The sequence below is a fragment of the Acartia tonsa genome, chromosome 7 (assembly GCF_053477335.1).
Source record: "Acartia tonsa isolate MP-2025a chromosome 7, ASM5347733v1, whole genome shotgun sequence".
NCBI classification, from domain to species: Eukaryota; Metazoa; Arthropoda; class Copepoda; order Calanoida; family Acartiidae; genus Acartia; species Acartia tonsa.
This window is the reverse complement of record NC_137266.1, coordinates 25,338,666-25,349,401: the sequence shown is the minus strand read 5'-3', so window position 1 is coordinate 25,349,401 and position 10,736 is coordinate 25,338,666. Positions and strand designations below refer to the sequence as shown.

The following is a 10,736-nucleotide window of genomic DNA, read 5'->3' as shown; positions in this document are numbered from 1 at the left end:
TATTTCTTTTCGAAATTCAAATTTTGTTAGAAGGGAGAAGGTTATAAGTGGTTCACTTGATTTAAAACAAGATTTCTCCGATATTTTAATTTTTTACAGCAGTTTTCATCTGTTCCAAATATTAAAACTTTAAAAGGACATTTTTGTACTTAGGTAGCTCAGCAATAACATCATTCAAAAAACTATGATAAAACAGTTTAACAGTATTACGATAGCTGAAAAAAATTTAACAGATACATATTATTTGATCGTTAGGTAACTTTTTAATCCGCCAATAAAAAAAGAAAATTAAATCAAATACAATACTTCCTTAGGCGTTTTGATACAAAGTATTTATAGAGTAGCTGCGCTACTTAAAATATTTACTAAATAATTGTATACTCTCTAGATCAAAAACAACGATTTTAAGTTGTTGTTATCAAATTTATTTCAAATATGTTTTTGTTTATGTATAAAAAAGTCATTTTAAAATAATATTTTGTTTTGTAATATATTTTGAAACATGTAAAAAAAATTTTAATTAAATATAAAATTTACTGTCTAAGTTTAAACTTGTCAAAATTGTATTGTTTTATTAAATGAACCATATGATTAAATATAATAAAATGTTACTTAATATCTTTAAATAAGGATTGTTGGAAAAAAAACAGTCTGTGAATTGTTTATACATATATGATCATAATCTTTTAAATTTGGCAGTAGCTACGACTCCTTTTGCCTGAAATAAATCATATAAAATAAACCCTCATATAAAAGCAAATCGTTGAACCTACACATGGTTTTCCTACACAATGTAGCTTCTCATCTACGTCTAGAGAAGGTTTATAACCTTATAGTAATCACTCCTATAAAAAATGACCCAAACAAAAATTGAAAATGAACACTCTCCGACATCTGCGACTGCAAGTGCCCCTAGAGGACTCTAGAGAGGCATAGCTGCTAGTTTAGCATAAAGTAAGACAAGGTACTATCAAAGTACGGTGCATTCCCTCAAAGTTCATGGCAAGCAGAGAAATAACACTTATAATGTTACGGAATGACTGACAGACAAAGTAAAGTACAGAGTAGCTACGCTACTAGCAAAATATTAACCTCCATAGTAACATACATGATTCCATCCGGGTCTACTCTTCTTTTCACAACTGTCGTTATACCAGATCTAAATATAAAGTTAATATCATACAATCAAAGCTACTCTACAAGTGGGGTGGATATTCAGTATGTCTTTCTTTATTGCTCAAATTTTTCATGATCACATTTTATACTTCATCTTACAAAAAAAAACATTTTTTTCAAAGCTTTGCGAATTTGTTGATACCTATTAACGTTCTTGTTTTTATAATTTTTTAGGTTATTTAATTTTCCGTTTTATAAAAAATTTCTTGATAAGAGAAATTTATGTGCATTATAAAAAGAACACAAAGTTTTTTCTCAATATATAAAAGGTTTTGTATTACAGAGCATGGCCAATAAATTTTTACTTCATGATCTCAGGCAGATTTTGGCCTAGTACAGAAGAACACGCTCACCATTATTTTATAATAAATTCAAATTAAAGAGGAGGAGATTTGTTTTATGAGCGTTTATGCTTCTTCAAGTCTGGCCAAGTTAGGCGATATACGTAGCCCCGTAGGTTTTTGAAACTGCCTATATATGCCCTGTAGGTTTAGGGACCCCTGCACAGGTGTTGGGCACAATGGAGAATACAATAAAAATATGGCAAGGGAGTTCTGTGATCCCTACGCACTTTCAGGGAAAGTACCTATATTTTTATTGATGTTCAAAATGTGGGGTTTCGAACATATCTCTATGACCCCAATACAATATACAGTTTGATTCCACAATAGGGCAATTTGTTTTATTTTGATTTTAAGATTGTTTACTCTGATAAATGTTCACTTTGGCATAATTATCATTTTAAATTTACAGCATATCGCCTTAGGTGACAGACTTTAATCCTACAAATTAGTATTAGTAATAAAAGTAAAATGCTTTTGAATTTTCTTACTTTATATCTAAGGATGTCCAAACTAATTGTCCTTCTTTGTCGATTGTGAATGTGCTCTTTACTTTTCTAAAATCTGAAAAATGGAATGAATTATCAATATCTAATGAGGTGTTCACTTAAAAAATAATATAAGAGTAGGAGAAACAAGGATGACAATATCAATAAGAAACGAAGAAAAAGAAATCATGGATCGCCTAAACTTACAAAGTGGATTATAGAGTAGATGTTCTGTAACTAGCTGTCTGTTTTTTAAAGCAGCACAGATAAGGAATCTCGACCACAAAGATTTTTTTATCCAATCTTGACAAGTGAGGTATTTTTGGAAAGAGGAATATACATAGAAAACGCCTATGTAAATTAGAAAATCCGCAGAAATCATATTTGCAAGTTATTTGCAAAAATCTGCAATGTTAATTTGCAAAATTAATTTCATGCCCTAAATGACTGATTTAGAAAAAAATCTTTTTATGAAATGTGTTTATCTATAAGTTTAGAACATACTTAAGGCAAAAAAAATTTCTTTAGTGTTACTTTTTTCACCTTATATATGAAAAAAGCATTTTCTCACAATTTATGATAAAAAAAGGTAAAGGAACAAAAGGTATTTTTTTTCTTGATGTAAACACAATAATTGGCATAAAATCTATCATCCTAAATGTAAAAATCAGATATAGACTCCTTTTTAGAGCAAATATAGTGCAAAAAGTAATCAAGACATTTTTGCAAAGTATGAAAATCTAAAGAAAATAGTTCTTTTTGATTTTGATATACATATCAGATAAATGTATATAAAATTAGTGATCAAAAACTATAAAACAAGTAATAACTTTTTTCAACCCTATCATTGATTAAAATGCACTTTTAGGTTTACTCATTACCAAAGTTGCACATAAAAACTCTTTTTATTAAGTTATTAAACAAAATAAATTCAAATCAACAATTAGGCGTTTTTTATAATGCAGTAGACAATTTTGTAGTTGTTTTTTTGGCATTTATTTTGTTTAATTACTTCATAAAAAGAGTTTTTATGCACTGCTTCAGTAATTCTTAAACCTAAAAGTGCAATTTAATCAATGACAGAGTTGAAAAAACTGATAACATGTTTTATAGTTTTTGATCACTAATTTTATATACATTTATCTGATATGTATTTCAAAAGCAAAAAGAACTATTTTCTTTAGATTTTCATACTTTGCAAAAATGTCTTGGTTACTTTTTGCACTATATTGACTCTAAAAAGGATTCTATATCTGATTTTTACATTTAGGATGATATATTTTATGCTAATTATTGTGTTTACATCAAGAAAAAACATATTTTTTGTTCCTATACCTTTTTTTATCATAAAATGTGAGAAACTACTTTTTTCATATATAAGGTGAAAAAAGTAACACTAAAGATTTTTTTTTTGCCTTAAGTATGTTCTAAACTTATAGATAAACACATTTCATAAAAAGATTTTTTCTAAATCAGTCATTTAGGGCATGAAATTAATTTTGCAAATTAACAATGCAGATTTTTGCAAATAACTTGCAAATATGATTTCTGCAGATTTTCTAATTTACACAGGCGTTTTCTATGTATATTCCTCTTTCCAAAAATACCTCACTTGTCAAGATTGGATAAAAATTTCTTTGTGGTCGAGATTCCATAACTGTGGCAGCTGAGAAATGCACGTTTCTCCCAATTCATTTATTACAGGCAGACTGACGGACATTTCGAATTATAAAGGATCTTTACTGCTAAAAAAGGCTGAAAAGAAAACAATTAAATAAATCACCAATGGGTTTCTTAAATATCATGACAGTCAAAAAGAAGAATAATCAAGGAAATGCACTTTGAGGTAAAGCAACCAAAATTGTTTTTAGAGTTTACTTGTAAATCATCTAACCTACAGTAGTTTCATCATCAATTTGTTCTCCAAGTTTAAATACAACAGTTACTGATCGTACAACAGCATCTGTTCTTAAACTGAATTTTCCTAAAATTAAGATAAAGGGTTCCAGGACAAACGCAGGAGTCCCAAACGTCGGAGTGGACAAACGCAGGAGTGTTAAAATGTAAATTTTATTAAGTATTTCTATACAGATTAGGTTAGGTTAAGATATAAATGAACAGATAAGCCCCCAGCAAAGGTTAGGCATTTAAAAACGTTTGTCCATACATCTATGTATTGAAGTACCAGAATGCCTTGCAGTCTGTGTAGCTTAAGATCTTGCTAACCGCTGGTTCTATAAGGTTCTCCACTGTGGGCTAGAATTGAATCAAGACAAAAGTAAGTGCCGAGCCCTGGGACCTATGTATGGTGAAAATAGACATAAAACCATGATGATTCCAGGTAAAACCAAAATATTTCAGCGGGGTCTTTTTGTTTTATTTCAATTTTAAGTTCTGAAAAAAAATAGAAAAAAATATGAAAATCTTTAATAAAAAACAAACAAAAACTGTTTTTAAAAATTTTTTTTCACTAAAAGATACAAACAACTTGTATACATACTATAAGCTTTAAAAAAATCAAAATTTTCAAATTTAGGACTGCCTTTCCAAGGTTAGAAGAAAAATCCTAACAACGAATTCTAACATATTTCTGATCAACATAGCAATAAAACGTCTTTTGCTAAATCTTTAACATCAAAATTAAATAGCACTTACTAAAGACTTTTTTTCATTTAAATTTATACTTTTTACATTATTTAACTTTTAAGATTGTGTTTTTTTTAAAGAAAGGTTGCGTGATTTTTTTCTTATAATTAATTTATCTTAATATGCTGCATTATAAGTGACTGACATTGTATGCTGTGATGGCTTAGAAAACTCAATACCAGTTTTGTTAGCCCAGGCCATCGGCCCCTCGGGGCCTACAAAACTAGTTTTAATCTTTTTATTTTTATTTTACTATCTGCTAAAAGCTGTCTATAATCCCATACAATAAATAACTATTAAACATACCAGTTAAAGTGAAACAGGGATCTTAAGGGATAAGACAAAGGATGATAAATTGATTACTCCTTCTGTAGATTAATATTATTGGTTAAAAAGTTTGGACTTTGCATGTTTGAACCATCAAATCATTAATCAATTCATAAATTATCAAAAGGATAAGAAAATGTGTTTATAAAACTTTGGATATGATTTACAATTCTATGTCCAGTTCACTCCCTCCCTCCTTCGTTAAACATATATACACTTATATATAGACAGAAAGACATCCTGTTACTTTTTGTCTAGAGTTTTAGGATATTTTGTTCTATCATACAAATTATTTAAATATCCTGTTTTGAAAAGCAGAATGCCGTTTTAAAATTTATTTTGCTAATTATAAGAGGGAGGGGACATTGGGATGTAAATCACACCAGTACCCACGTCAGCTCAAAAAAATTGTGTACTTTTACTAAAATTAATGGAATGGTTTCAAACTAATATTTTACAAACATATAATCAAACAATAATTTTACATAAGAAATGGTTAGTTTCCTTGTCATAATTTGTGGAAATCTACATGTATCACTTTATTGTCCTTTGTCTTATCCCTTAAGATCCCTGAAAGAAAGAACCAAGGATGACAACATCAATAACATGGATGAGGTGGGAATATGGACAAGCAGTTTTAAAAAAAAAAATTTTAAATCCTGAAACCTTTCTTGCGTATTTTATAATTTTAATATTTATAGACCTTGACTGATATACAAAGTAAATTGTTTAGGGAATCTTCACAAAAAATGCAGCCGTCTGTCTTGAATAGCTGCTATACAAATTAAATTTCCCCTGAAAACAGACAAAAACAAAACTATTCAAAAGTACCCATAGTTGTTAAGTCAAAGAATAAGAAATGTCTTTATAAAGTTTGGAGACTAGTGTATTAAACAGTCAATTGTCCTCTCTATTTCTGGGACACATTCCATATAAGTTTCATTTAAAAAAAACCTAGAATAAACAAAACAAAATATTTTTACTAAAATATAAGCCAACGAATAATAAATTATTATTATAGAACTTTTTAGACTAGTGTTATAAACAGTCCAAAGCCCCCTACCTCCCAATGTAAGATAAATAATTGATTTTATACATGATAAATACATGCAAATCGGCAAGAAGGGAGGAAAAATGTGACTGTTTATTTGTTTGTGTAGCCATTGTTTCTTAGTGTTTGGACCTAAGTAGTAATGAAGAAGGATGAAACACTTTTGTTTAGCCACTAGGGCTATTAAGCTCCACGCTCAAGTATATTATACCTTGACCCGCTATCACAAGTGAGCTACTATTTATTACCTCACCCTCGCCGAGTATGGCATGTGACTATAAATTATACTGGTACCAAAAGTTTTTATAGACACGTTATCTAATTAGTTAACTGGTCTTTTATCAAATCTTAATTGGATGGTTCAAAACTTTTCCTATTTCTAAGAATCTTTACAGTTCTTATGTCCCCTTCTTCCCTGTTGTTTTGTTGTTTACAATTACATTATACTGATAAATAAATCCTTCAATTTATGAAATGGTATATTTAATATGGATCAAGGGGACATTGGAATGTAAAATTTGCTGGTACCCAAAGTTCTTTATAAATATTTTCTCATTCATTGGTTCAAAAACTTTGGGAACTTTATTTTTCATCTTGATTGTTTGGTTTATACTATTAGTCTTGGTATTGATTAATGATTTGATGGTTCAAACATGCAAAGTCCAAACTTTTTAACCAATAATATTAATCTACAGAAGGAGTAATCAATTTATCATCCTTTGTCTTATCCCTTAAGATCCCTGTTTCACTTTAATTGGTATGTTTAATAGTTATTTATTGTATGGGATTATAGACAGCTTTTAGCAGATAGTAAAATAAAAATAAAAAGATTAAAACTAGTTTTGTAGGCCCCGAGGGGCCGATGGCCTGGGCTAACAAAACTGGTATTGAGTTTTCTAAGCCATCACAGCATACAATGTCAGTCACTTATAATGCAGCATATTAAGATAAATTAATTATAAGAAAAAAATCACGCAACCTTTCTTTAAAAAAAACACAATTTTAAAAGTTAAATAATGTAAAAAGTATAAATTTAAATGAAAAAAAGTCTTTAGTAAGTGCTATTTAATTTTGATGTTAAAGATTTAGCAAAAGACGTTTTATTGCTATGTTGATCAGAAATATGTTAGAATTCGTTGTTAGGATTTTTCTTCTAACCTTGGAAAGGCAGTCCTAAATTTGAAAATTTTGATTTTTTTAAAGCTTATAGTATGTATATAAGTTGTTTGTATCTTTTAGTGAAAAAAAATTTTAAAAAACAGTTTTTGTTTGTTTTTTATTAAAGATTTTCATATTTTTTTCAATTTTTTTTTCAGAACTTAAAATTGAAATAAAACAAAAAGACCCCGCTGAAATATTTTGGTTTTACCTGGAATCATCATGGTTTTATGTCTATTTTCACCATACATAGGTCCCAGGGCTCGGCACTTACTTTTGTCTTGATTCATTTCTAGCCCACAGTGTCTCAGATTAACAGTAAAGATCTTATAGGCCCAAGAAATGTGTATAACTATTTAGGGGAAGGGTTCCTTCCAAGAGAAGGTCTTCTCCTTCGAAACAAAATATTGGGGTAATCCCCACTTTACCTCAAAGGGCTTTGCCCTCGAGGATAATTTTTTTTGTATCAGCGGAAAGTTGTCTAAAAACTATGAATTAAATATATTTACCTGAGTCTTCTTTAGTAATGGTGACAGTAGGAGATGTTAGATTTGCTAATTAACCAATATTTTTTTTTTACAATCGAGCTACTCTATCCGTCTGTTAGAATCGGTATGAGGGAAACGTAAATTTCTAAGCTCCTATTTAAGATAGAAAGCTGAAATTTTTGTGAATATTTCTTATACCAATGAGCATCAAATTTTCAATTTACTAGGACCGTCAGTTTATAGGTTATGCTCTGGCGATCATTTGAAAATTTTTATTTACTCGGCTGTTATTATAGATACATGGCTGATTTTTCAGGTAAAGATTTTTCTGATCGATAAGCATCTGCAGCTTACTTGGTCCGGCCGTCTGTCTGTAATGCTCTGGTGGACATTGATTCCCTGCATTTCATTTCTTTTTAATTCGCTTTGTAGTTTCTATTTTTTATGTTGATATTGCAAACACCCAATTCAAGAGCTTCGCTACTAATAAATGTTGTCGTTCCAATTTTCAATTATTAGAAACCTAGTAAACTCAATATGAACTCGAAATCTCGTTTTTAAAAATCTGGGAAAAAAACTAAATCTAAAAAAGAATATTGCCTAGCTTTCTCAGAGGTAAAGGGATTGCCATTGCTGAAATTAAATAATGTTTTATAAAACTACAATATCATACATACAAAAAGATGAAAAAAATGAGTTATTTAATCAAACAAAATTTAGCATAAATGAATATTTAAATCCCAAGGTAATAAATGATCGAGCGATATATATCTTTTTTCACAGATTGAATTTCAAAAATTGGTCTGACAGTTTTTCCAAAGTCGGTGTGATCTATTGAATGGAAAGGTTTGAAACTGATAGAACATTTCTTTATGCTAAAACATATTTTTTCTCATTTTTTTCCAACAGTAAAAAAAATGAAATTAAATGGTTCTCACGTTAAAAAAAAAAGTTCCCACGGGTCCAAAAAATGAAATTAAATGAAAATCATATGTACCATTTAAATCAAAATAAATGGTTCACACGTTTGAAAAATTTTCACACGCATGAAATTCTTGAAAAAAAACTAATTAAATGGGGTATTCCTGTCCAGTTTTTTGTTTAGGAATGAATATTTCTTACCCGAGGGAATAAATGATGGACCGATATCGCGTTTTTTGCAATGGAATGTAATTTTAATCTTGTATATCTATGAAATACAAATAAATAAAATGGAAAATACAACTTTTCTAACACTTATGAAATCTTATATGTAGAACAATTAGGCTTATGACTTTAACAAAGACAGAAAAACTTAAAATTAAAATATAATAAATATTTAAATGATTACTATCTTACCTTTTAAATAAGCATCAAAATTGTCACTTTCAACAAAGCTCCAAGTTCCTGAAAAATGCATATTAAACTATCATTACCTATTTTATGGCTTCAAAATGTTCAAATGTTGGCCAATTTTTAACTACACTTTCCCTATGTTTTTAGCTTAACAAGGATTACAACATCCATAAAAGCGAAGCTCTGAAACGATAGGACAAACGGACATTAACACTTGTATAGTGTCAGAACTGAATAATAAGATTATAAATGAATGAGAGACAAAGCAAAATTGTGAGTAAATTTGTTGAAAAACTTCTTGATAAAGGATAATGTTTATGGACATACTTTCGTTTTTAGGACTTGATTATAGATTTGCATTGCTTATAATAATGTACTTTATTGTCCCAAGAATCAGTATACAAAAAATCAGAGCAATACAATAAATAGTACTTAACTACTACTTGAATCACCAGGCAAAGTTTGAAATCGATAGGACAATTCTAACATGCCTAAATTAACAAAAAAAGCTATCCGTCTCGGACGTACGGACGGACCGACCCTAATTATAGAAAATCTTCGCTTTTTAAAATGTTGGGTATACTTTTTATTAAATCTTAATTGGTTGGTAGAAACTAATGGTGCCAAATTTTATCATAATTTGGGATAAAAAAGTTCTATCAAATTTTAAGATTAAGTTTAAAACGGCCATAACACACTTAAGCAGGATAAAAGCAACTAAAAAAATGCTCCAGTTTTGTTGGACCATGACTATCATATTTATTTTAACTTAATATTTAGATAAACACACAAAACTGCCCTTAACATTAGACGGATCTTAAACAACACTCAATGCTATATAATAATAGGTAGATCTAAGGATCGAGAGGGAATCAAAGCTTTCTAAAACACATTTTGCAAAAAGAATAATCATTGACTTGCCAATATAAGGTTCCATTCTGAAATAATCACTTCAACTTTGAAAATTTTGCAATTTATAAAAAAAATGTACAAACAATATGCTTATAATCTTAAATTAAATAAGCAACTAAGAAGTCAATGTTTACATATACATGATAAGAAAACGTAATTTAGGTAGTTTTACATAATAATTTTCATCCTTTATCTTAATTTTCATAAAAATTGTTTTAAGTAAAAATATAAAATTGTATACTGTTGTTGTCACTTTATCAAAGAGGAGTAGATAGTTATTTCATAAGATTTTGAATATTTTCTACTTGAAATATTTTAGTTTTTAGATCTATTAGGAATTACACCCAAGAAATAACTGAAGAGTTTTTTTAAGTGTGCATTTAAAACATAATTTTGGCTTTAGATCTGTTCATTATTTTGACTTTTGATTTTTATGTCAAACAGGCAGAATAGTTACTAAAAGAGTTTAGAAAAATGTACCAAAGTTGGATATTTGATGCTTTTTAACTAAGGGGGGGGGGGGTAATACAACCATCTCGTAATCAATGTATAAATGGCACTTAGAATTTGAATTTCGATCTGAAATTTTGCATGAGTAATCCTTGGTAGTTCTATTTTCCCTAAATCAAACAAAAAGTTGAAAAAGTAACGGCTAACGGCTCAGGCGTTTAGACGTTTTTTTGGGGGGCTATTTTTAGGGCAAATCTGTCATAAATTACATAGAAATCAACTTTTTAAAACATATTTTTGCTTTAAATCATGTGATGTAATAAAAAAAACATTTATTTTAGATTTCTAGTACCAGCAACTACCG

The 10,736-nt window shown here is 29.0% G+C and overlaps 1 protein-coding gene across 1 annotated transcript; it reads right to left on the bottom strand.

Annotated features, from left to right (window-relative positions):
- Positions 1–402: 402 nt before the first annotated feature.
- On the bottom strand, positions 403–10,279 carry LOC145325142 (myelin P2 protein-like). The gene is made up of 8 exons (XM_080167998.1): positions 9,932–10,279; positions 9,014–9,061; positions 8,276–8,308; positions 7,697–7,741; positions 3,900–3,989; positions 2,009–2,081; positions 1,093–1,159; positions 403–718 (listed from the first exon to the last, which is right to left on the bottom strand). The coding sequence occupies exons 1-8, from the start codon at positions 9,945–9,947 to the stop codon at positions 677–679; spliced, it is 414 nt and encodes a 137-aa protein (XP_080024124.1). The 5' UTR covers positions 9,948–10,279; the 3' UTR covers positions 403–676.
- Between the last annotated feature and the right edge of the window lie 457 nt (positions 10,280–10,736).